We start from the raw sequence: 27,321 nt of genomic DNA on the forward strand, positions 1-27,321 counted from the left end.
ATGTAGTAGTTATTTTTTAAAAGACCATGAATCATGTTATTAGTAAGCCTGGGTTTAGAAAACAAGTGTTTTCTTGAAGAGAATTAACTACATTTTTCTTCACTTAAATTCAGTCACCTATTTCTTAGAGAATACAAAATAACTATATTTCTCTTCCAACAATTAATTTAAAATATGGCATGTTTATATGTGAGGAGCATATAGTCAGTTCACAATTACACATTAAAAAAGGTAAATAGGAAAATCTTGGCAAATAGCCATGTGCATGTTGTATAATTTCATATCCCGATTTTGCCTAATTTTTACCTCATCTCCTTCACATACAATAGCTACACTGGCTCTTTGGATGCCTCCTCTTGCGATTTCTATCCCACTGCTGGCAGGGTCACTGAAGAGTGACTGAATGACTTGATGCCACAAGCAGGGAGCCATGAGGACTGAAAGTGTTATTGTGCTTTCTCTGAGACTTCAAATCAGAGTCAACACAAGCTCTGTGGTAGGCAGCCAGATCCTGAACAGTCCTGTTAAAGCTGAAAATACAGCAGCGTTGCTCCCCCCAGCCTAATGAATGAGGCTGCCTGTGCTCTGATGCTTTATTTTTGAACTAAAGTTTTAGGCTTCATTCACTGATTCATTCATTCAGTAATAAATATAATAAAACTTAAAGCACCAATTCAGTACCACGAAGAAAGAAAGAAAGCAAGCAATATAAAGGTACAGCAAGTGGCGAGATGAGGCACTTATTTTTGTATGTGATCCGCAAAGAGCTTTCTGAGTAACGGCATTTAAGCAGGTGCGGGGATGATGTTCATGGAGATGCGGGGTAAGAGGGTTCAGGGCTCGGGAAGAGCAAGGGCAAACATCCTTAGATAGAAAGAAGGTCAGCAGTTTTGAGGACCAGCAAGGAAGCCTGTGTGGCTACATGTCCTATGGAGCCAAAGGACTATGTCCAAAGGAAAGATCATGAGCTCAGCTGATACTTCTGTGTGAACACTTGCTTATTTATTGTCTCAGATGTACCAATAAATGCTTTGTTTCTTTTCCTATCTGAAATCTTTACAAGGAGAAGAAAAAAACAGTTCCAGAATTTCCTTGTGAAAGTACATTTAGGGGAAAAGGAGAAGCCTTTCTTAATATAAACAATTATTTTTGTCTGTGTTAGTCTTCAAACCACATGAAGGTGTTAGGAGCAATGCTATAAATCATAGGTAGGTCTTAAAATTGGGAAGTCCCTCCAGTCCCCTGCCTACTGGTACATAAGATGTAGTTATTTCCAGCTGAGAAATGGTCCATTTGAACCCAATGATGATCAGTGGCTTGACTAAGATTAGACATTGATAGGAAATTAAAACAAACTATATTTTACAGCTTTTCTGTAATTAAAGCATCTCAGTAAATTTGTGGAGTACAGGGGGATCATATCCAGAGAAAAGTAAGTTAAACTTAGTAAGTAAAGATTGAGCATTAAATGTGTACCATATACTGAGTTAAGCAAAATGGATGCTGAATTGGAATGCCAGACATGTGGAAAATAAATAAATAAAAGACAGTGAAATGCGTGCTAAATACACGAAGAGACGCTCTTCTGTGGAAGGACAGCGGGAGCCCTGTGGCTCCTGAAAGGAATGCTCATGAGGAGGTTGGCCATTGGAGGAGAGCTCTGAGGACAGGGTGGGTTCCGCTGGATAGAACTGTGATGAAGTCATTCCAGGAGGCAGAGAAATCGTCAAGAACAGTCACACTGTCCTAAGAGCAACGTTTTATAGGCCCTGGTTAAGGGCCCGGTGCCATGCCCCAGGGGATACGTACTTGACAGGAACCTACACAGCAAACTTTAAGGTCAGGCTGACCCCAATGGGGAAACTGAAAGTGAAAGGCTAAGTAACGTGTCCAAACTCACTTAGTGAGCAGCAATAGTGAGAGGCTGATTTGAAAGTGAGCTATGTAGCCAGTGAATTCTAAGTATTGAAAAGAGCTGGATAGTAGACATGCAGGTGAGTGAGGAATCTAGTAAAAACTAAGGCTGAAAATGGAAAACGTTCAGATCCTTGATGGTCTGAATACCATGGGAAAGCATTTAAGTTTGTGTGTGTCGGAAATGCGTTATGGAATGGTTTCATGGGATCAGTGGCGGACACTAATCCATGATTAGATACTATATGTTAAAGGCAGTGTGAAGATTGGATAGCAAGATGACTTATTGGTGTCAGGAAGAACATTTAGGAAGCTACTGAAATAATCCAAGCCAAACTAGGCTATAGGAGAAAAGATACAAAGGAAGGGACAACTATAAGGAATCGGGGAAGCTAGCAGATTACAAGTGTAATGAATGAAAGTGATGGTGGGTGCAAATTTATTATGTATAACTGTCCAACATCCGTTTCATTTTGGTGGTTTGCCACATTATGGGGGGACCAGAAGCCTCTCTTTCAGCAGCCCTTGCAGGTAATGTGCAGGCATGTTGCCTAGGATCAACCAGTCAAACAGATGCACATAAGACTTCCGTTTCTAAATGAGCATCCCGAGGAAGCAGCCGGCGGGGGAAGGTGATTCCACTGTCAGGTGTGGGATCTGAGGTGCCAGCAGTAGAAGAGCTCCTTTCTCACCATTTTGGGGGCTAACCACATAGCATTCGCATGAGCTTGGTGTCGCTCTAAACAGTACGTGGCAGCATTTCGCAGAGCAGATCCCACAGTGTGGATGAGCACTGGTACTTTAGCTGACTACTGAGCAATCCAGTCTAGCTCTCTGGATCTGTGAGCTCTCTAATAGCTTTTAATACATCTCTGCACTGTTAAAATTAGCCAGAGTAGGTTCTAGTGTTTGCTACAAGAGCCCTGACCTATGCAGGGGTGATGTGGGAGAGGACATATTCCAAGACTGTTCCACAGAGGTAGTAGCCCATGTGATTGATAGGATGACAATGCTGTTACCTAAGGAAGGAAGTGTCCCTCTGTTTCAGTATATAATGGGCTTATGCGGAAAACTATGATCAGTTGAATGGGGCACGTTTTCCTCTGGGGTGCTGGAGGAATATTCATGTAGAGGTGGTTATAAGTTCTGCCCCGGAGCTTCAGGGAGAGGCAAGGGTGAGAAACACAGACATGGGAGTGAACACAAAGCTGAAGCAGCAGAGTGAGGTGTTTGCCAAGGGAGAGAGTGAGGCTGGAGGAAAAGACAAGCATCCTCTAGACCAGTGCTTTCCAATAGAAATGTAATGTGAGCCACATCTGTGATTCTAAATTTTCTAGAGGCCACAGTTAAAAAAAAAGTAGGAAGAAATAATGAAATTCATTGTAATGATATATTCTATTTAATATATTCAGCATTTTATTGCTTCAACATGTAGTCAATATAAATTTTGTTAAAGAGATATTTTAGATTCTTATTTTTGTATTAAGTCTTTGAAATCTGATGTGAATGCTACAGTTACAGCACGTCTCATGTTATGTTTCAAGTGGGTAAGAGCCACCCCGGCTGGGGCTGCCACATTGGAAAGCACAGGTCTAGACACAGAGGGAAAGGTCAGCCAGGGGACTGAGGAAGAGACAACCAGAGGAAGAAGAAAACCCAGAAAGAAGTGGTACAACCTGGGCACAGGGTCTTTCAGGAAGGGGAGCCTGGTTATCAGTGGGAGACACGGCAGAGATGTTCGTTTGAGGGAGAACTCAGCAGAGATGGTTGGAACTGAGATACGGGGAAACCACTAAAAAAATTTTTCTATGTGAAGCAGGAGTGGCTGTCAGAATACACAGGGAGATGTGGGGCTGCGGGGATGGGTGAAATAGGTGAAGGAATAAGAGGAACGAGCTTCCAGCTATAGAATAAATAAGTCATGGGAATGTAATGTACAGCGTAGGGAATATAGCTAACTACTGTAACAGCTTTGCATGGTAACACAGAGTTTCTAGACATCTTGTGGTTATCTTTCCTAAGATACGTAAATATCGAATCATTGTGTTGTACATGTGAAACTATAGTAATACTATATGTCAAGTCTACTTCAGTTAAAAAAATAAGAATATAGGGAGAGGAGAAAAATAGTTGAATGGAAAGAGAAAAGGAGGTGAGGAAACCTGATTTTAAAAATGAATGCAAAGGGAAAAGTATATTCATTTCTTTAGAGATACTTTTAATTTTTCCAAATCCAGCTACTGGCATTCAAAACATTTCTTTTTTATGTAACCGCTAGTGGTTTGACAGCAGGAGCCTGAAAGGGTTGAAATACTGCATGAAAGTAAACAATGATTAATTGACCATCTCAAACCTAATACTTTAAGTAAACCCTGCAGTGAAGGATACAGAAATATAAAATGTGGATTAATACTGCCGTTCCCCATTCGATTTTCCTTTGGCTCATTCCTTTAGGAAATGTGTTTTGAATGCCGGCTGTGTGCCAGGGGCTGCTCCGGTCCAGGTACTGTGGATGCAGCAGTGAGCAAAGCAGAAAGAAACCCCTGCTCACAGGAAGCTTCTCTAGCCAGGGGGGTCGTAGCGGGCAGTGGAGCAAAACAACAACAATAAAAAAACAAACAAGGAAACAAATGAACTGTCTAGTGTTTCAGATAAAAATAAAATAGGCAAGGAGAGATAGGGAGTATAGTAGGTGCCTGTTATTTTTAAAAGCGTTCTCAAGGAAGTCCTCCCTTGGAAGGCGATGCATGAGCAGAGTCGAAGGCAGGGGTGGAGGGAGGCATGCAGGTGTCAGGGAAAAGTGTCACAAAGCAAGGGCAGAGCCCTAAGGTGGGAGGTGCTGGGTGTATCCGAGGAACACTAAGGGAGGGGGACACTGGTAGGGAATACAGTCTGAAAGGTGGGTGAGGATGGGAGAGTGTAGGTTGGGGGCAAGTTTTTTAAGGCTCTTGTCGAACCTTTTAATGACAGCATCTGCATAGGTATTAAAAGGCTCAGCCTGGTACCTACACTGGAAATAGTTATGGGGGTGGGGAGGTGGCACAAGAGCATGACAAGAATGGAGCAAGGAGACTAGCCGAGAGGCTGCTGGGACAATCTAGGAAAGAGTTGGTGTTGGTAAGCTAAAGAAGTCACAAAAGGCCACATGCTGTGTGATCACATGTATATGAAATCCAGAGGAAGAAGATCTATAGGAGGTATCTCAGTGGTTATACGGGGCTGAAAGTAAGGGCAAATGGCCTCTAATGGACAAAGCTTTCTTTTTAGAGTGACGAATATGTTCTAACGTTGGCTATGGTGATGGTTTCACAACTATGAATATACTAATATCATTGATGGATTGCACATGTTAAATGAGCCAATTGTATGGTATGTTAATTATATCTCAGTGAAGCTGTTTTAAAAAGAGATGAGGGAGTAGCATTGTGAGAAGTAATAAGATACTGAAAATATTTTGAGGGTAGAGCTGTCAGATTTGCTGGTTGACTGGATGTGGCATGAGGGAGGTAAAAGGGAATTAAAGGGTAAGTCTTCAAGCTTAACTGAAGGATGGAGATGAAGAAAGATTATGGAAGAGGCAGGTTTGGAGGGCGTTTAGGAATTCTGTTTGGATCATCATAAAAATATAAATAGGTAGTTGCACATATTATAAACCTAAGATATATAAAAAATGTAAACTTTTTTGGTTATGTAGGATTACAGTGTCTGCTACATGGAAAGATAGGAGGTTATTATTTCATGGTTATTTAATCATTATGATTAATGCTGTGCTGTGATTAATAAACATAATTGAAATAATGATGCACATAAAACTGATTGCAAAACATTTGTCATAATGAGTAATAAAACAATTTTATATTAGCAAAGCAGTGGGGAAAGAGGCTGCCAAAAAGGAAAGCTGGGAAATTTTTCCAGTTGCATTATTGGCTGGTTGCTGTTATTTTGCGTGTTTATCGTGTAATGTCCAAATCCCTTAGCCCCCTGAATGTAACTCCTAGCTTCCTGATCCATAGATGGATTTTATTTTTTATTTCCCATACGCTCTCTGGTTTTCTCTCCCAAGTCAATTTACTGAGCCTTGGCTGGAAAAGCTTACATCCACACTCCCCTTAGCTCCTTTTCAACATGCGCATGGTACCACCAAGGATGCCCAGCCAACGCTTTGTGCTGTGAGGCCTGCTTTACTAAGTCAGAACTGTTTTCTGCATCTTCAATACTCAGAAGAGACGGAACCATCCCAGTTGCGTAATCAGCGGAGTCATGTCATTGACCTAACATGACTTCAGTGTGAGTGTATAAAAGTCTAGTTATGTTTTAAGTGTTAAAAAATCCACAGAGCCAAGGTCGATGTAAATGCAGGTTGTTATAAGCATTTTTCTTTGAGGTCTTTCCTAGTTCTTAAGAGAAAATGGATGTTAATGCCCCCCCCCCTTGCCCCTTTGCAGAGAAGAGAGCGAGAGCGTGCTGACGCTGAAAGGCCTGACGCCCACCGGCATGCTCCCCAGCGGCGTGCTCTCGGGAGGCAAGCAGACGCTGCAGAGCGGTAAGCAGCCCCTTGGCTCTGGCCCTGCGCCTGGGCCCCGCACTATTCCTCTACGCCTGCCTTAGCCTCCGCTCCGAGGACTGCACCCCCACAGCCGCTTGGCCAGCCACGTCTCCCGCCAGAGCTCCCCCTTTCGCTGGACGGAGCCTTCCCCCCACCCCGCCTCCCCACAGGGTGCCTACATGCCTAACAGGTGGACCACTCTCAGTCAGCTGCTAAAATCAAATTTGTAATTACATTTTTTACTAAATGTTCTGGTTATCTGTTCAGTGGATGAAATGCACACACACACACACACACACACACACACACACACACCCCTAAATCTAGATTTCAGTGGAAAATGTAGGAAAACCGTAAAAAGGATGATTTCATTACCCACTTGAGTAGAAATTGGGAGTCATGTATGTCTTTTTTTGAATTACAACCCCAAACAGACTGAGGATAACCGCACTTTATTTCTGAAAAAGAATGAAAACATTTCCTTTAAGCCAGAGATTTTGTATTAAAATGTGTAACTTTCCGGACAAGTGCTTTCCAATAAAACTTTTTGTGACGATGGAAGTTTCTATATCTGTACAGAAGCCGCTGGCAACATATGGCTGTTGAGCACTTGAAACAGAGCTAGTACAACTGAGAAACTGAGTGTTTTATCATATGTAATTTTTATTAATTTGCTTTAAATAGTCACATGTGGCTAGTGGCTACCCTATTATATACTATGGTACTATACACTCTTTTACTTTTGTTACTTTTGTTATCTATTTTAACTAATATTATCATTAATGAGAGTCCCATTTTAACAATACTCTATGGAAATATTGCTGTTAAATTAGACTTTAACAGGAAAGAAATGAAGACAAAAGTACACTGTAACATTTCAAAACAATCTCAGCCTCTTATTTTCCTGTATCTTTCCCTGAATCTCCTTTTGTGTGTTTTTTCCTATCCCTACCCCTCAATCTAGAAGGTTCAGGCGTTGTCATGGTTACATTATATAGACACACCTTCTGGGTGGACAGCAGTGTTCGGCTTCATGGATATGGTACTGCTAAATGGTCTCATCCCGGCAGCATCACTCTCATTGTCTCTATTTTCACATGAAGTTATTCCAAAATGAGTATCTTTGAGTTCCCACAAAAGAGGAAATTTCTAAATGGAGGTAGGAAAAATATATAGTATTTAAGTAAATTCTCCCTTTATAGCTAAAAAATATTTCAATAGCTTTTTTTAAAAAAACACATAATTTCCCCACAACAGTAAACATGCCCTCTACAATATTAACGCAAATGGATCACTTGTATGCGCAACTACCTAATTGACTGAAATCTGCGTAGTTTTTGATAAGCACATTTTAAGGTACTGCAAGTGTATTATCAGAAACTATGGCCACATTTGCTTTAGGAGTATACACTTAATAATGGGCAGTACATGGTCCTAATATGTTGGTGCTGGTGTGGTTTCATATATTTTGCTTTACTTTTAAACTTAAGTTATTTAAGTTCTTATAATTCTTTGTTTTGTTTCCAGATTTCTGCTGGTATTTTAGATTATTCAGTTTCTTTTTCTGTTAACTTTATTTTAGATCCATTGTTTGTTTTATTCTATGTTGAACTCACACACACAACGGATATAAGGACGTTAGTCTTGAGAGTTTGAAAATTCAGTGTACACTTTAAACCGTGTACGTTAATGCAACTTCAGAATCCATTGCCTGATGCCCTTCAGTTGTCTAAAAGGAGAGCCTTCTGAAAGCTTTATTGGTTCCTCTCCGTGGTGGAATTTAGAAGGCGCCGTTAGTAAATTATAGTGCACATTTGGCAGTTGCCCTAGATTTAAAACCTTAAATTATAAGAAATATGCATATTAAAGTACAGGGGTAGAATTTTAATAGAAACATTTTGGAAGTAAACAGAGAAGTTCTGCCTTTTGGCACTTAATTAGGGAAATTTCAACAATCCTTAGTAACAGATTCATACACCTTTGCGGAGGGAATATAGACCCTAACTTATTATAAAAATTGCTGATAAAGCAATGGGCTTTTAAAGTTTTGCCTCTGAAATATGCTGATGTTTCAGTATTTAGGCTGCCTTTTCTTTAACATGCTGACAGAATTATCGCTGCTATTGGCATGTTACCACTTGATTGTAACTTTTCAAGAATTTCATTCCCAGAAATGATATTCCAATAAGAAACGCTGATTTTCAATTGGATTGCCTGGCCAAAGAGGTCCAAACTATAACATTGCCTTCCTTTCCCCTTTTCCCTCACCACTGTAATCCCACCGGTTATTGGTCTTTATAGAATCACATTCTTTTTCAACTCAAGACACACTGATTTTATTCTTCCTCTAAATTGACTCCCCTTACCCCCCTTTTCCACTGCAGTAGGGAACTGGGCTATTTAATATTAAATAGCATGAATTACCCCATTGACTTTATGGCAACTGCTTCATATTCTGCCATTTCTTTCTGGTATTTTAAAACTGTAAATCACCAAGCACAGGCATGGTTTTATTGAAATTTGTGCAAGTCACAGTCACCTTTTGGATTGACCTAGTCCCTTATCCATTCAATCTAAGTAAAAGAAAACTTTCCTGAGTGTTTTCCCAAAGGGTCATTTTGTCATTTATTTAGTGAGCAAAAAACAAAGCAGTTCACTCAGAGAGGTGTATCCATCTTATAAATTAAACATTATTTTGTTGTGTTTTTTTTCTTTCTCCTTAGCATTTCTGTCCTGTTGTCTGTGCCAGAGTCCAGCACTTACAGGAACATGAATTCTCTTAGTTCCCTTGATCGTCACTGATTTGTTCTTAGAGTTAAAAATCCTCTGCTCATTTTTCTCATTCATTTTGCACCCCCTTTCTTCTCTTCAGCTACTGTTGAGGCTATTGAGGCTGATGAAGGTAAATTGGCCAGTCCCCTTTCTGTTGTACCTGCAACAGATAAGGGCTCTGCTGGGTGTATTCATTTTTTTATTTTTATTTTTTATTTTTTTGCTGTAGCTTGTACAGAGTGTGTGGGTGTTGGGCTAACAGTTGTGGCTCAGTATTAACCAAAATGTTCTTGCTTTAAAGGGGAAAATGTCCTTTTATGGTTTGTTTGTTTTTTTCCCTTAAAGCTATGTTTGACTTTGTATACAATGAACCTAGGATAATCACAGAAAACAAAAGGATTATATATCTTGACGATGTGGGGTGGGGGTTATGGCAGCTGTTTTGACAAATAACGCCCAAAATGATTTCCTTTGAGCTGAACCATGTCCCTCCCTCAAATCACTTTCAGTCAGCACTGAAAAGGAGAGAATTAAAGTAGCGTTATGAATTCTAGTCTTCAGAAGTTTCTAGCAAGAAAAAAAAAAAAAAGTTCATTTGAATAGTGCTTTGTTGTAGTTCACCATTGATTTATATCTCTAAACAATATTCCAACATGAGACAGCTGTGTATGAGATCAACAGTTCTGCTACTCTTATTAAATTTTAACCTACTGGTGTTTGTAGCACAGCTAGCACCAGCAGAGTGGCTGTGGAGGTGGCCGGTAACAAGCCAGCGACTATCGAGTAATCACTCAATTGATTAATGTTTATTGAGTGCCTGCTTTGCACCAGGCACTCTGCTAGGTGCTGCAGGGGAAATCAAGACGTGTTGACACTGCTCAAGGACAGTAGAGTTGACCCTTTAGCAATTACTTTTGAATCGAGTGCTTTTTGAATATATAGTTATGAGAGAACTGCCTATCAAAATAGTTTTTAATATCATGCATACCGTACTCTGGAAATTGTAAAAAGAATAATTTGAAGTTCCCCTTTAAAACAAAATTCTTCAGTTGTATTTTGCTCTTGCGAGATAACTTTGTTTTTCCCCAAATTGTGTGTGTATGGTCCTTTGATATGATGTTTAAAAAGTGCCACTTTAGATTATTTAATTTGTACATGATTTGGATACGGCAGGGGAAATGATAGCAACTGTAAGAGAAAATACAACTGCTTCCTAAATAGCAGTGAATAAACTGCTATTTATGTGGGAATTCTCTATTCCTCTTGGCAAATTCTAATCTGCAGTGTGCATTCTTGTTGATAGTTTGGCTGTTTTCTGTGGTTTCTGTGACTCTGTGTTGTGTTAAGTATACTACCAATGTAAATTGCTAATACCCATTGTCTGACCAGCAACTACAGCAGAGCACATTCTTCCATACCAGGCTAGACAGAAGGGACTAGAAACGGAGCCCCATTCCAACCATATCCGTTGTCCTAACTAGATTTTTAATTTCTATGCTGCCATCTTATTGGCTTTTAAAACCCAGAGATTCCACTTTTATCACTGAAGTTAACACAATCGCTTCTTAAATTATCATGATGATGAACTTTTTATATTTATTAATCCTGATGAAATGGTATTCATAGTGGTTTAGAAAAAGAATAGAGTACCACTTTTGTGCAATTGTTTTGTCCCTCAAAATAATTGAGTTTGTTTTCAGGGTGGGTGCTCATTAGACAGCTCTATTATCCTACAATTTATTACTCAATTAGAGAAGAATTAAGAAGCTTTGCTTTGGGCCTTGGTCTTTCCCCATTTCCCCATCTTCTTCCTCTCATAGTTGACTAATCACCATAATGCTAACCTTTAAAATGCAGAGGGGGGAACAAGCTATTTCTCATCGCTTAATGAGTTCAGAAGCAACTGTGTGTATCTTTTAAGAATCTCATCCATACTAATCAGAGGCACTGCACATCTGCGTAGGAGGGGCTGGCAAAGTTTCAGCCTGAAACCGCCTTCTTTTTTCCCCAAATAGGGTGGGAAGGGTAAAGGTACCATGAAATTATCCTTATTCGGCCATGGAGACGCCGCCCAGTTTGTCACTGGCGACTGGCCCTTCAGTATCTGGCCTGCACTTCACTTCACAAACTGATGTCATTGGTCCCCATTTATGTACTTGACTTTCAGCTTCCTTGTTGGTGCGCCCACTGAGGACAACATTAAGTCTTCTTGAACAAATGCCTTACCTGTCTCTGGAGCACACTAAGGGTTACCCGAAAAAAAATCAAGTATCAGTGCTCCACCTTTGAGAATTCATGTTTTCATGAGGAGGGCCAAAAAATAGTCCTATTCTTTTTGTTTTTGCTAAAAGTTGTGAAAGGCATTTTCTCCATGTTATTCTTGAACTATCATTTATGTCCACATTGATCTACCAGGAAAGGGTTTTTCTTTGATGTAGGCAGGAATGGATACCAGATGAACATCAGTTTGACCTATTTGCTGCTGAAGGGCGGAGAACGTTTTCTGCTTAGTGATCTGATCTTGATTTTTCTGAGTCTCTCCCACTCCATGTACTCCCAAAGTTGAGTGGAGGAGCGAGAGTTTTTAATTTTTTTTTTTGTTTTCGTGCCATTATTGAGTTGTTTCTCAGGGAAGTCCTTCTGGGATTCTGAGATGGCATGGCAAAACCCCAGGTTAATTCCTGTTATTTCCTTTTAGCTTCTGCCCTGAGCTCTTTAGCAGAATGTTAGGTGTGCCTGCCTCAGCGATTCTCCCGAATTTGCCCTTAGTAGCAGAACGGAGTAGTGAAAGCAGGGCTGTGTTCCAGCCTAAGTCGGGGCGTTTGGCGCAGTAACCCAGCTAACGATGTGGCCGGGTGACGCCGCACTGGCTCTAGGGGCCTGTCCCTGGTCGCAGCTTTCCTCTGTACACGTCCGCTTCGGATTTTGTTGATCTAAACTTTCGTGGAGACGAGAGACATGCTTACATCTCACTGACCCGAAGAGGACATTTTGGTTGGCGAGAGACATTGGCTGTTTTCACGCCCCCGGTTCCCCTCGGGTCTGGTAAGGAGCCTGTTGTGCTGTGCTCAGACCCGTCACCTGCTCTCCACTAAAGGATTCCCTCTCTCCCTGCGACACCTCTAACACCACCTGATGCAGCGGCGGCGCCCTTGGTCTTCCTCCGGCTAACCCATTTTGTTTCTTTTTTTAATGATTTTCTGTTTAGCTATCAAGGGATTCTCACCACAACATAAGATCACTAGCTTCGAGGAGGCCAAGGGCTTGGACCGAATTAACGAGAGGATGCCGCCTCGCAGAGATGCCATGCCCTCCGACGCCAACCTCAACTCCATCAACAAGGCGCTCGCCTCGGAGACTAACGGCACGGACAGCAATGGCAGTAATAGCAGCAATATCCAGTGACCACTTCCTGCCCGCTCTTTCCTTTCCTTTTTGTTCCTTTCTTTCCTTTTTGTTCTTTGTTGAGCTGCAGGGCGTGGTGGGGATTGCTGCACGTCAGCCGTTGTATGTTCTTGCCTCTGAAGGTAGCTTCTTTGCTGTGGGGGCCAGGAATTGGATTCAGTTTACACTATCATTAAAAAAGAGGGAGAGATACATAATAAACTATATTTTGGTGAGGGTGGTGATTAAACACCTCTTTTGGGTATACCTTTTAAAGATGCTTATAGGAAAAGCAAATTTAAAAAGAAAGCTAGTGCTAGTGTATACGGCAATGTTAGAGAATGAACTTGTTTTCCTACCGCACTGGGGACTCCTAGATAGGTTAATGCAAGGTCTTTCATTATGTTACTGGACACGAAAACTTTGTCTAATTTCTTACTCTATTGTACGTTTACAGTTGCAGCACTAAAAATGGATGACATCAAACATTTTTAACAAAATGATGTACAAACTAAATAAGGACTATTTATTGATAATGTTTTGCTACTCTTGTCAGACAATGGCTATAAAACGAATTAGGCAGTCTTAAAAAAAAAAAACACAGAAAAAGAAAAAAAAAAAAAAAGAATGTTGCAAATTTGTTAAAATGCCAAAAAGGACAGTTTAATTTTGTACAGATTATGCTTACCTCAGGTTTCTTTAGTGTGCTTGAATGCCCTTCTTTCAATATAACACTTATTAATTTAGCAATGAATATCTTTTCGTTTCTTTTCTTTAAGTTTTAAAGAACTGGAATAATTACATCTATCTTTTTTTTTTTTTTTTTTTTGCTGTTTATATTTAGGGGTTTTGTTGATAAATCAAGTCTTGGTTGTGGCTTGCTGAATTAAATATTTATGAGTGGTGCATTTTTAAGTATAGTGAACAAGACACCATATTAAGTACAGTGATAAAGCATCTATATTCTGTAAAAAAAAAAAAAAAAATCTGCCTATGCATGTTTTTTAAGAAAAAAAAAAATGGCTGTATCGGCCTGTATGGGACTGTAATGCGCTTAGTGGTCTGACATATACTGGAAATGTATGTATACTGGCGTACTTTATATTCTCTAAAATGCTTAATGCCTTTGAAATTTTGTAATCAAAAAAGCTTTGAAAAAAATCTAAAGGGGGAGAGTATTCTTAAAAGTTTTTAACATAAGCTTGTCAGTGCACATATAGATGGTTAGCATGTTTAGCAACCTTGTGAAATTTAAATAAGTTTGTAGTTACATGTGAAACTCTAAATGCATGGTAACTGTTAATGTCATAACGGTTTAGTTATTTTGTTCTGTTCTGTCATGTGCCACAAACTATGTACTTTTTTCACTTTTTCCCTTTGTATATCAGTTACGGGTTACAACTGGTTCATTCTGAAAACAACAACAAAAGTCCATTCATATTTTTTAACAATTGTATAAGTGCCCAAGTAATTCACTACAGCCTAAAGCCTTTCCTTTGTAATTTGACTTCTGAAATGTTGGCAATCAAAGCATGCACTTGTAACAATGAAAAAGAAAAAGCATTTTATATTACTACTCAATAAAATGTGCATGAACTTAAAGAACTCTCATCCTTTCACTGAGTCTGCTGAAGGGATTTCTGTGCACAACCACCACGCTGTCTTCTAGGTGCTGGGCCCACCACCGTGCATCGCAGAATTTCTTTAACAGGCTTCTCTGGGGGCCTCGTGATCTAAGGTGTGGTGCCTACTTCCGCTGTAAGAAACTTGGTGGATTTGTGTCTCAAATCGGACAAGCGAAATATATTTAAAGAGCAAATGCCATCTTCTGGCTCCCTCGAGTGTGGGAGCCAGTTAAGAAACCAGAGCATTCCTTTTTATTGGGAAAAAACAAAAACAAAAATCTAATTTGTTATCAGGTTGTTTCAGTTGTATTGGATGCCCTATCTGCTAAAGCAAAAAGAACTAAGCTACTAAGTGCATTTTCATCACAGAAGAGAGTTGCATTTGTATTGATAGAAAATTTGTATACTGCTTCAGCTAATATCTAATCACCGGAAGATTTAAGATACACCAAATTTCAGTTTGTTTCTAACATTGTTCATTTTCAGTGCACTTTGTTTTATGTAATAAAGTATGCCTATTATATTAAATAATAAGAATATGACAATTAGTGATATAGTGTACCAAAACAAAGATGTTCTAGATAATATTGTCTGACACACTATCTCAAATTTATTTTAATGAATCCAAATGTTTTTTCCCCCCTGTGGATATTTTTCTGTCCTAAAAAAAATGACATCCAAGGAAAATATTTAGATGCAATTTATTAGAATGATGTGAAAGAAATGGTAATTCTGGTACCAAGGTGTTTATTTTCTTTCTTATATCTGCAGAGAAAATATCCTGACAAAAAAAAATTTCATTTTTTGGATTCCTTTCTTTTACAAATTGTGCTGAGGCAACTATGGCATAGAAATAAACATTTGACATTAAAATAATCATTTGATGTGAGTATTGCTTGGTCTTTCTGGTCAGTAGTTAGGAAAGTAATTCTGTATATTTTTTCAATAATAATTCTATGAAAGAAATCACTAGAAATGAAGTAATTTTTCCAGTACTGCCAGATCATAGATTATTAGATCTCTCTTCTTCACCTTGGGAGAAACTGTTGAACTGAGTTGTTTATGCCAGTGAATGTTCGGCTGTACTCACACACACGTGTACACACACACGTACACACAGAAACAACCTCCCATCCCCTGCCCTCCTTCACCCACCCCCAAGGTGGCTGACCTCTCATGGGTTCCATCTCAGTGCTGACTTTTTGTCTAGCTTTTCGAAGAATAAGAGTCAGATCTCACTGACCTAGGTCAGCAATTTTTCTTATCTAAAATATTCTCTTATTATTTTAAAATTATTTAAAAATATTTTTTGAAGAAAAATCTTCAGAGCCCAGCTGGCATGGCTCAGTGGTTGAGCATGGACCTGTGAACCAGGAGGTCACGGTTCAATCCCCGGTCAGGGCACATTCCTGGGTTGCGGGCTCGATCCCCAGTCGGGGGCATGCAGGAGGCAGCCAATAGATGATGTTTCTCTCTCTCTTTCCCTCTCCCTTCCTCTCTCTAAAAATCAATAAAAACATATTTAAAAAAGAAAAACCTTCAGAGACTAAACTTGGATGACGGGGGTTGAGTGGGGGAGCAGAGCAGAGGGGAGGAGGAGCACCTCTGCCTGGACAGTGACATTCCCGGGGGCAGGGTGTCAAAGTCTTTGTGGTGTCAGCCCAGAAAGTGTCCTGGTGAAGTTGTAGCCCCAACGTCATCTTGTCCTGAAACATTTCTTTCCTTCCCACCCCACCACATCCATGTGAAATAATAAATTTTAGCAGGCATCCATTTTTCTGCCCCCCAAACAGAGGTCCCTCTGTGAATTCAGCACCAGAGGAGGGCCCATGGGAATGTCCCTACTTAAATACCTCACCCTTTTCCTTGACCATTTTTTGTCTCCTATTCCCTGGGTCCCTCTTTTCAAACTCAGTTAAGAAGCGGGGACCTCTCCACTTGTCTGGCCTGAGTGCCTACGTTTCTTTAAGACCGAAAGCTCCTTGAGTTGGACAAATCTGAGGTCCTCGAACTAAAGATACTTCCTTTTCCCCTCAGTGTGTGGCTCTCCACTTGATTCACTCCACAAACACTGATCCTTGCTATGTTCCTCTCACTGTTCTAGGTTATTTTTGCACGCGCGCGCGCACACACACACACACACACACACACAGGTCTGGCACTCTTGACAGCATATCAGTTTTCATTACGATGTAAAATGTCAGCATTTCATCCTTATAATGTAAAATGTCAGTGTTCCATCAAACCATGAGTCAGTGTTTGGCTTAACACTGAGCTGCTTTTTAAGCCCATTTTTACCCTGTTTCATAGGTGTTTCTTTCATCTATATTATAAGGCAATTTTCACGAGGAGAGCCCCTGATGAGGGCCTTTCATGATAAATTCCTTTATTAAAAAATGCATCTGTTGTAACGGGAGGCAAGAGGTAGCAAAAGAAGTCTGCCTCTTTCTGGTGACCCGATTTTCAAGAGGCAGCACAGGCAAGTTGCAATGCATGTGGGAGAATGGGAGCTCAGCAGAGGGGAGGGTCTGTTTTAAGGAAAGACTGAAGAAACCTAAACGGTGAACAGAAGGAGACGATAGCTGTAATATTGAGTCGGTTAATTCCAAAAGATCTTGCTTAAATCAGAAAGATGCCTGCTTACCATAGAGTGGAAGCTGCCAATGAATGAGCCCATTTAACAGCAGGGGAAGGCGATGCCTCCCCTCGGTGGGCTCAGTGTGACAGGCTCCTGAGCGATGCTGCATGGAAGGAGCTATACTGGACAGTAGAAGGGCTCCCTTCAAAGATAATATTGAAGTTATTCTTCAGTTTCTCAGTCTTTGGGGAACACAGAACGTTGATTCACAAACTGCTTTCTAGAATCATGTGTTTACAGAAAGGGCTGAGCTTTCTGCATCAACCAGAAGAGCCCTTTTATCTGCTGAGAAGAATCTGCATTAGATTAACACAGCTCAAAACTGATGGTTATAGAATATTAGCTGAGAACAAAGTTGATTTAAACTCTAATCCTGTGACATTCTTGTCAAGTTATACTTTGAAGTTATTTTATTCCAAGTGCTGGGGATATCTAGGTTTCCTCCCGACAGCTCCACATTGTCCAGGGCATTAAGTCAAACCCCTTTAAGGTGGCATGTAAAACTCTTCACGATCTGACTCTAGCCAAACTCATCTACCTCCCTTGACCCTGAACTTCAGCCAGGCCAGACATGGAACAATGCTCCCTAAACACCAGGTTTCCTTAACCCTCTGGGTCTTTATTTATACGTCTTCTATGTGGAATGACCTCTCCTTTGCGATGTCAAGGTTGCTTTAAATACTTGGACAAGGTGTTTCCTCCTCTCTAAGTGTATAGTATCCTGTAAAACCCCTATTTTAGCACTTAATCCACTGTGTGTAATTGTTTATTGTCTTTGGCACTTCAGGGAGGATCACTGCTTATCTTTGTTTTCTCAGCCTGTAACAGTGCCTGGCATAGTGTTTCTTGGAAGAAGGGCTCTCATGCTGTGGGCTACCCCAGAGTCCAAGGGCAAACCCTTGTGGAAAAGCTGAAACCCTTACCCAGTTCAGTGTTTCCCACTCCTCTCACAAGTACCTCCTGGGGCCTGAAGGTCTGGAGAGGAGCCTACATTTTAATAAGCATCCACCAAAATTCCTATAATTTCTATAGCAAATTTAAAATTCAGTCCTGTATTTCCAATTCAACAAAATACTTAGCATGGACAGATTTTGTTGCTTATTGTGGCTCTACAGCGTCACACCTGATTTTTGTTTACAGTTTAATGAATATGAATTTAGATGAAAATATAGGAGTCATTTATGTAAACATTAACATTCACTAATAGGTTAGGGAGGAGGCGGTAGCCTCTTTGAGTTGATAAGATTTCACCTGCAACAGGAGACGATTAGGGCGGTAAACTATCTGCACACTCCTCAGTGAAGAATCAATGAAAAGATTGCTTCGTTCATATCGCTTCTCCACTATAACAACTGCACCCACCATCACCACCAGCTCATCATAATTTGTTGAAAAATGCTTTCTGAATATATAATCAACACAGTTTATCTTCAAGAATCTCATAATGTACCTGAAGTTTTTTCATGAGAGAGTCATTCCTTTGGTTTCAACAGCACTTTCTCCAAAAGTTCCTTATTAAAAGATACACATTAGAGAAGGAAACCACGAGCCATTGTCAGCTGCTAACATCTTAGTGAGAATGAACACAATTCCGACAGGGCTGGCCGAAGGCTGGAAAAGATAGGTGTGTTTATAGAGAAGGAAAGGCCACAGCTAGCGCCTGGGACAGCACTTGGGGCGAGAGGTGGGAGCTTTGGCACCCAGAAAACGACTCCCATCTGATCACTGGCACACTTACTGGAACTCACGATACAATCCTCTCCTAATCTACAGTAGCAGTGACAATAAATTTGTGTTTTGTGCCACACATGCTCACTTCTGTGCGATGACTCTGGAGTGAGAGCTGGGCTGGAATTTTTATAGCTCTTCTATTTACCAGTTGGCTGTGTGACCTTGAGAAACTGACTAAGACTTTTGAAACTCCATGTTAACCCAGGTGAAAAGGTCGGCAGTAAGAGTAATTGATGTGTAAACTTTTTAATCCTAAAAAGGACAACGCAAAAGCAACTAAGGTATTTGCCTTGGTCCCTGGCACAAAATAAGCTCTTGGTAAACTTTAGTCCTTGTATTCAGCAGCAGCTCAGTCATGAGTACTTACAATAAGTATTCTACCCATGAAGGCTTGGGGGGGTGTGCATGTGTAAGCAGATAATCTTCCTAGAAGAAATGGCATTGGGTTGAACCTTTCCGGGGGTGGGACTGGGATGGGAAGGCACTCCAGCCTGGGAGAAACAGTACGAGCAAAGAGAAGAGCCATAAAAATAGTTACATGGGGACCACTGTGGTTGAAACATGAGATGGGTGGGGCACAAAGGGGGAATGACAGGTGAGAGTGGAGTCAAATAATTTATTTCCATCAGGAGGTCACTGAACTGCACAGAAACATACATGATTCGCTGTGCTCAAACCATAAGGACATTTACAGTTACTGGACAAGGACATGTGGGACTATGTGGTCCCAGGATTAGTTCGGTGGCTCAAAATTATGATCAAAGATCTAGACTCTCCAGGCTTCTCACACTATTCTTCTGTTGGCTGTGTCTTCATGGTTGCAAAGGACTATCCCAACTCCTGGTGTCACTTTCTTACACAACACTGCCTGACAACTGGAAAATACTGCAAAAACAGTCTATAAATAAAGCAAAGCTGAATTCATTGCCTACCATAGTCATGTAACCACTACCTTAGTGGAGTCATAGTGAACTAGAAGGGGCAAAGCAAAAGTATATTTATGAGGTTTTTGGTTTGGTTTGATTTGGTTTCTGGCTAAGGTAGATCTTTCCATGCAGCAGCCTGATAAGGATTGGACAAAGTTTGTGGCATGATAGTTTAAGATTGGTGGAAACTGCCAAGGGATAGTTACTAAGTGAATTTTGAAGAGTTAATAGTAAATATCTAGATTATAATAATAAACTTATCTGGTCTCTTAAGTTATTTAAGATTTGTGTGACAATTAAAAGCAAAAATTATAAAACTACAAGATGCTGATGGAAGAAATCAAAGAAGACCTGAATAAATGGAGAGACATGCAGAGTTTATCAATTGGGAGACTCAGTAACAGTCATGCATCACTTAATGGTATGTTCTGAGAAATGGGTTGTTAGGTGATTTAGTCCTTGTGTGAACATCACAGAGTACGCTTACACAAACCTAGATGGTATAGCTTGCTACACACCTAGGCTATGTGGCGTAGCCTATTGCTCCTAGGCCACAAACCTGTACAGCACAAACCTGTACAGTACAGTTGCTGTACTTAATACCGTAGGGCAATTGTTACACAGTGGTATTTGTGTATCTAAACAGAGAAAAAGTACAGTAAAAATACAGTATAAAAAATAAAATATGGTTCACCTGTATAGGAGCCTTACCATGAATGGGGCTTGTAGGACTGGAAGTTGCTCTGGGTGAGTCAGTGAGTGAATGGAGAGTGACTGTGAAGGCCAAGGACGTCACTGTGCACTACTGTAGACTTTATAGACACTTCCCTACAGCCCTCCCCTGCTTCCTCTGACAGGGTGAGAAATAGAACATCGAAGCTATCAATGCTGCTCCATGAACAGGGATGTGGGCTGGACTGATTGGAAATATTGCAGAAAAACTGCCTGGGTCAGGTATAGATCACCATAATAGTGACTGTCAGGAGAGAGTGTATGGTGGCCTGAGGATCAGTAAGAATAAGAAATCAGATGGAGAGATAAATAAACATAGGGGATTGTCATGCGAGGTGATTTTGACTATTATATGGTGGATCGGCCATCATGTTAAGAAACTTTGTGGTACTCATTAAAAAAAAGGTGTTTAACACAGACAGGGTGTAGAACTGAGGACTCAATACTTTGATTTTGGAAATTTGTCTGTGGTTCCACTGACCTTATCTGGCACAAAGGGCTCTCTCTGCATTGAACTGATGGAAGAAATAAAACTTATTATGTTTTACATCATTATAACCTGAAAATCTTTTCAAAGTACAGGAAGAAGCTGGCTCCACACTACCACAGAAAGCTTTTACTAAAGTGACTGTGGTGAATTCTTGTTAAGGTAGCTCCTGTAGACCTGTGTCATTATACAGGATCTTAGGTCCTCAACAAGGGATTTACAGCAATGTATTCTGAAGACCATCAGGCTAGATCTGGAAGGGCTGTAGCACCCTTAGAATATGTAGCACTGGGGGAACAGCCTTCTCTGTGCTGAAACAGGTCAGTAGCTTGATTGATTGTGATATAATCTGTGCACTCAGACAGAATGAGGTGCTGTGAGTGAGAGGAAATCCACTGCTAAGCCCCACAGACATTACTTCCATCAGAGAAAAAATAATTCTTCCTGAACCACATACTCTTCCACTTCTTACAGGAAATTCAGCTCCATTAAAATATTATGGGATGACGGTCCTATATGGAGTCCATCGCTGACTGAAACGTCGTTACGTGGCACAAGACTGTGCTCATGATGTCAATTATTTTCAAATGATTCTATACATTTAATGAAATCCCAGTAAAACCCATAGCAGGATTTTCTTGTAGATATAGACAAGTTCATTCTAAAATCTATGTTGAAAAGAGCTAGAAAGGCCAAAACAGATTTGGCAAAGTCAAAGTTTTGGAGGGCACAGAGTACTCAACCTTAAAATCACTCTAAATCTACTGCAATCAAAATAGTGTATTGTTGATGAAAGTATAGAAATATAAACACATGGAACAGAATAGAGTCCAGATACAGACCCACACAAATAGTTCATTGAGAAATGTGCAAGGACAATCCAATGGAGAAAGCATAACTTTTTCAGCAAATAATGCTGGAACAATTGGAGATACATTGGCAAAGAAAAATATTATTTCAACCTCACTCCCTATACAAAAGTTAACGCAAAATGGATCATAAACACAAATTTAAAACACAAAGTCTAAAATCTTTAGATGAAAGCATAAGAGAATGTGGGAGACTTATAGAGTGTGTTTGATTAAGGAAACTCCTAACTGCATAAGCAATAAGGTCTTAATAAAGTGTTCTGAGGTGTAGATGATTCCTATAACTGGCAAATAAAATTTTTTTTTAAAAAAAGAATATTTTGGAGACCTTGGCTTAGGCAAAGATTTCACATGTATGACACCAAAAGCACAAACTATATAAGAAAAAAACTGATGTTAGACTTCATCAGAATTATAATGATTATGCTTTGCAAAGGGCATTGTTAAGAAAATGAAAGAAAAGCAATACTCTGGGAGAAAATGTGTTCAAATCACATCTCTACCAGGTGACTTATATACAGAATATATATAACTCTCTCCAAATACAACAACAAGCAAACCAAATGAAAAATGAGCAAAAAATTTGAACAAGCGCATCAAACAAGGCAGACATATGGCAAATAAGCACATGAAAAGATTTTCAATGTCATTAATCACTAGGAAAATACAAATTAAAGCAATAATGAGATAACACTATGTGGCTGTTCAAATGGACACACACATAGACATACACAAAGCAAAATTAAAACAAAACAAAAACCTGATGATATTATGTGCTTGTGAGAATTCAGAGCAACTGGAACTCTCATGCATTGCTGGTAGAAATCCAAAATGATATAGCCACTATAAAAAACTGTTTCTTATAAAGTCAAACAGTTTCAGGTAAAGAGTTACCATATGATCCAGAAATCCCATTCCTAGGTATTTATCTTAGAGAAATGAATACTTATGTGCACTTAAAAATCTGTACACAAATGTTTCTAGCAGCATCAGTCATAATTACCCCAAACTAGAAACATCCTAATGTCTTTTAATAGGCAAATGGACTAAAAACAATAATTCTTGCACCTCTGACCCAATAGAATACTGCTTATCAGTAAAAAGAAACAAACTATTTGAAATGGGTTAAATTATGTCTCCCCCCCACCCCCATTCCCCAAAAAAGATCTATTGAATATTTTACACCCAGTACCTAAGAATATGACCTTATTTGGAAATGGAGTCATTTAATTAATTAACTTGAGGTCAAACTGGAGTAAGTGGACCCTTAATTCAATATTGCTGATGTCTTTATAAAAGGGCAGCCATGTGAAGACAAAGGCACACAGGAAAAACACTGTATGATGACAAGAGCAGAGACTGAAATTATGCAGCTAAAAGCCAAGGACCACTAAAGGTTGATGGCAGGCCACCAGAGAAACAAGGGGAGATTCCCCTAGAGGTTTCAGAGGGCTGTGGCCCTGAACAACTTGATTTCAGACTTCTAGGTCAAGAACTGTGAACCAATAATTTCTTTTGTTTTAAGCCACCCAGTTTTGGTACTTTGTTAGGCAGCCCTAGGAAACTAATACCCTCCTGATTACACACAATAGCACAATGAATGAAAATGCATTATGCTAAATGGAGGAAGCTTCAAGCATTGTGACAGTTCTGAAGACATAAACCCTGCTTACAAGCTAACAATTTAGCCTGCCACAAATTTGAAGATATTAACAGAAGACAGAAGACTCCTGGGTCAGAGATAAAGGACTTTATTACTCACAGCCCAGCAGCCAGTGTGAGCTTTGTGTTGGAATCAGTTCTCCTTAGCCCCCAAACTACAGGCACAATGCAGAGTCAGATCCAGGTAAGAAAACACAGTGGACTTTTGTCACAGCTGAGGGATTCTACCTTAGAAAACTCCCTATCTTATCAAGGGGACTCCAAGCAATCCTGCCTAACCTTTGCCTTACAGGGAGACCTAATCTTTAAGATCCTGGTCAGGGAATAAATCTGCCCTCTGCCTCAGAAGGGTGTGCTACTTCTATCATAGCAAACAGCCTTGAAACAACCATAGCAAAGAGTCTCAAAAAGAGAGTCTGGAACACAGCTATTGCAAAACATGCAGAAACGTCATGGAGAATTGCCTCGTAACAGAAGCCAGTCTTGAAAGATTACATGCTGTATGATTCCATTCACATGACATTCTGAAAAAGGCAATGCTGTTGTGACAGGTTACAGATAGGTCAATGATTCTCAACGGTTAGAGGTGGGATGAGGGTCAGTCAGGATGAGGTAATCTTTTGATGTGGTGGAACTCTCGTTTGACCTGAGTGTGACGGTGCTATGTGTATTAAAACTCAGAGCTATATGTCAAAACAACAGTTAATTTTACTGTGCATAAATTAAGATATTAAAAACTTAACAAAAATCAAATACTAATAAAAAGAATGCTTATCGTCAAAAAAGGTCACTGGATCTGAAGGAGTTACCACAAGTGCTGTTGGGAGTCCACTAATAGTTTCTGAAATGCTGCTTTCATTTAAGGGATCAGTGGCTGGAGGCAGCCTGATATGAACGGTTTACACAAGCCTCAGAAAGTTCATGTACACAAGTCCTCAGGAAACACACACAATAAAGTCTTTGAGAATTCGAAGACAAATATTAGCTTTTAATGCCTGCTTCTGACATTTGCTCAATTTAAGTGGAGTGAGTCTTCGGGGGAAATGGTTTTCCAATTGTGCCAACTTTCAATTACTTTCAAGCAACCAATTACATGATCTATTTCTTTAAAAGATAAAGTTTTGACCTGACCTCCCTGGCTGAATCAGAACACCAGGCTTTGGCTGCCAATATGAAGGCATTTTTCATTTTAGAAATGAGACGAGATACTATATTACACCTGACCTCTTTTCCCATCTCAGACCAGGCCATCTGTGCTGAAACCCTTTTTTTAACCCCTCAGTTTTAATTTCTTTTCCAGTATCTTTTTCTCATAAGAAACATCACCACTTTAAATTCTCTCAGACCCTATGCTAAAGCAGAGCTAATGCTTTAGGAAAACTGTCTAGAAGATGGTTAATTTATATCATAACACATGTTTTTGACCTCCTATTACCAAACCTTTTTGCAGGGAGTAAATATTGTGTGTAAATTAATCCACTTGGGTCAATAGAGTTGCTAAAAAATGATTAGATGTTGCTGTGTTTAATTTAGAACGTAAGTCTAACTTACCATCTATGACTTGTTTTACAACCAAAGTGATTAAAGTAATTTCCTCAACCTTGTTGGTTTCTGAAAGAATAGAAAAATAATAATTATTATCCTACTGCACTTAGGAAGTCACCTGAAAACACTGGGTTAATTGCTTTTGATCCTAGATGCTTCCCCCCAAATCTAACATTTTTATTTTCCCCTAGGTTCTCTGTTGAGATAGACTTCCGTTAGGTTGCTTCCAGTCCATCATGGACACTCCAGAAATATAATTTCTATGTCACCTGTTTGCAGCCTTAAGCTAACGTTATATCATGTTCTTTTGTCATTTCATTTGTCTGGTTCTTTATAATATTAATATGTTCATACCCACATTTTTAATCAAACATGGCACAACATTTTTGGCTGTAACAATATTGGGCATAATTACAAATACAAATAACTTAGAATACAGAATTGCTCACATGACCAACTATGACTAGGTCCCATTCCTATTTTGAGAAAAGTTTGGTGCTTCGGTTGCCTGAAGACTCTCTGAGCAATCATGGAAATGGGACTCCAGGTCTAATACTTTGCCTTCTGATCTCACTCATCTGAAGGAGAGACTGGATTAGGCAAATTTCTTACAGTGAAGTAGAATACTTCCTTGGAAATTGAAATTAAAAGAACAGTGAATTCCTATCAAATTTATATAAAAAATCTACAGTCAGAAGCCACAACTCCTTTTCTTAGATAAATGGTGTTTACACTGCAACTTGGGAGAACAAGCCGTTGTCATTTTTAAGCACAGTTGTCCTGGCTGCCTCTTCAAAATTGAGCAATGGTTTTGCATTTCCACCCAACTGAATACAACCTTTTGGCCGTCACTCTCAAAGTGCTCCACCATCTTCTCTTACCCTTCCCTCAGAGTTCGGGAGGAAACTAGTATAGCCTTGGAAGGTGATATGATCAAGGCATTAACTAGCTCAGAGTTATTTCCATGTTAGGTTTGGGAATTGCCCTCCTCTCTCTTTTCTCTTGAACAAGCCAACTAAGTGGTTTAGCAAAATTACCTTATCTGGACCAAAATGGAAATGCACTCTTTTACATTCTTATGGTATAAAGAGGAAGCAGAACAAACTACATCTCTATAGATATATTCATAAGTGTGAGATGTGTAGGTAAACATGCTACTGTACTTGCTAAATATTCAAGCAGTAGGAGAAGTAAGAAGGCAGTTAAGGGTTTATTAAGGCATCTTTATAAAAACAGTCTACCTACCTTTACAAACACTGTTTTGTTCATTTTGGAGAACAATTCCCTAGCTTAGAAAATCTTATTATTCCACTCTCATATTCAACAGTGATTGCAGAAAGCTGCTTAATGAGAGACCTCTTTTCCTGGGTCTTTCCTTCACTCTCTTCCTTTCCCCCCCTCTCCCTTCCACTCTTTTTCTCTCCTCTACGCACATTCCCCTTTCATAGCCTCCCTCTCTCTTCCTCTTTTCTTATACTCCCACCCAATCTTACCACCCAGTTCTTAACTGGGAGCAGAGCAAAAAGAAAGTCCAAGTGAGAAAAAGGTATTTTTATTCATGTAATCAATGGCTATTGAGATCACATAGTCCCAGGACTGCAGCTATGCGTGATTGGCCATGGGGTGAAGAAGATAAATGTGGCTCCCACCACCCTCAAAGCTTATACAGTTTAGCGAGGAGGGCAGACAACCATGTGAGTAATAACAGCAGGTGTGATGCACATAATGGTATTCTAACGGAACAAGCTATTAAGGGATCCCAGAGTAAGAGGACTTCACCTAGGCCATGGGAAACTGCTATTTCTGTGCAAACATATGGGAGTGTGATCTTACTAAATTTCTTGAAAGACTCTGAGTATAAGGGAACTGTAAGATTTTAATGAATTCCACACTATAATTTAACAAATTCCCCTGGCTACTGATTTTTTTTTAGCCTTCTGGATAGTTGTTATAAAACTAAACAGGGCAAATAAAGGATTCTTAAGTGGTATTTATGCAATTCTGAGAGGGTTGATTATATCATTATTTTTTAAAATTATGAATAAGAAATGAATTTTCTTTGGCCTCCTTTTAACTAATTATCATTTTAGCCAGGGATTTCTTTGCTCAAGTTATGATGCTGAGCTCAGGGAATAAAATGGTGGGTAAAATATGCATTGTCCTTGCTCTTGTGGGCATTTGGTAGACAAGTAGAGTTCAATCCAGTTGCCTGCAGTAAACCAGGCATGAAATATATCAAAGAAGTGAAGGGTTTTTTAGTTTGGATTTCTCAAAAACAGAGTGGAGACAAAGCTTAAGATGCCAGTAGTTTATCCCAGGAGACAGGAGTGAGGGAATCGAGAGGTTGAGACTGAGGGATTGCTGATGTAGGCCAGGCTGTCTTGATTCCACAATGGCCCTGGTTGAAAGTGCACAATGCCCCTTGAAAGCTGAGAGATGGGTGTATTTATCCACTCAGTCTCTTTGTTGGAGGGCTGCTCCCCTCCCCTG

At 39.8% G+C, this 27,321-nt stretch overlaps 1 protein-coding gene across 1 annotated transcript in view; it reads left to right on the forward strand.

The window, feature by feature from the left end:
* PPP3CA (protein phosphatase 3 catalytic subunit alpha) overlaps nt 1-14,221 on the forward strand; it is a 285,468-nt gene extending 271,247 nt beyond the window's left edge. Inside the window, exons 12-13 of the mRNA XM_016223594.2 lie at nt 6,360-6,457; nt 12,441-14,221. Coding sequence (XP_016079080.1) covers nt 6,360-6,457; nt 12,441-12,637 — 295 coding nt within the window. The 3' untranslated portion in view covers nt 12,638-14,221. The remainder of the gene's footprint in view (nt 1-6,359; nt 6,458-12,440) is intronic.
* Nucleotides 14,222-27,321: the final 13,100 nt, after the last annotated feature.

This window comes from Miniopterus natalensis, chromosome 1 (assembly GCF_054644295.1).
Source record: "Miniopterus natalensis isolate mMinNat1 chromosome 1, mMinNat1.hap1, whole genome shotgun sequence".
Taxonomy (NCBI): Eukaryota; Metazoa; Chordata; class Mammalia; order Chiroptera; family Miniopteridae; genus Miniopterus; species Miniopterus natalensis.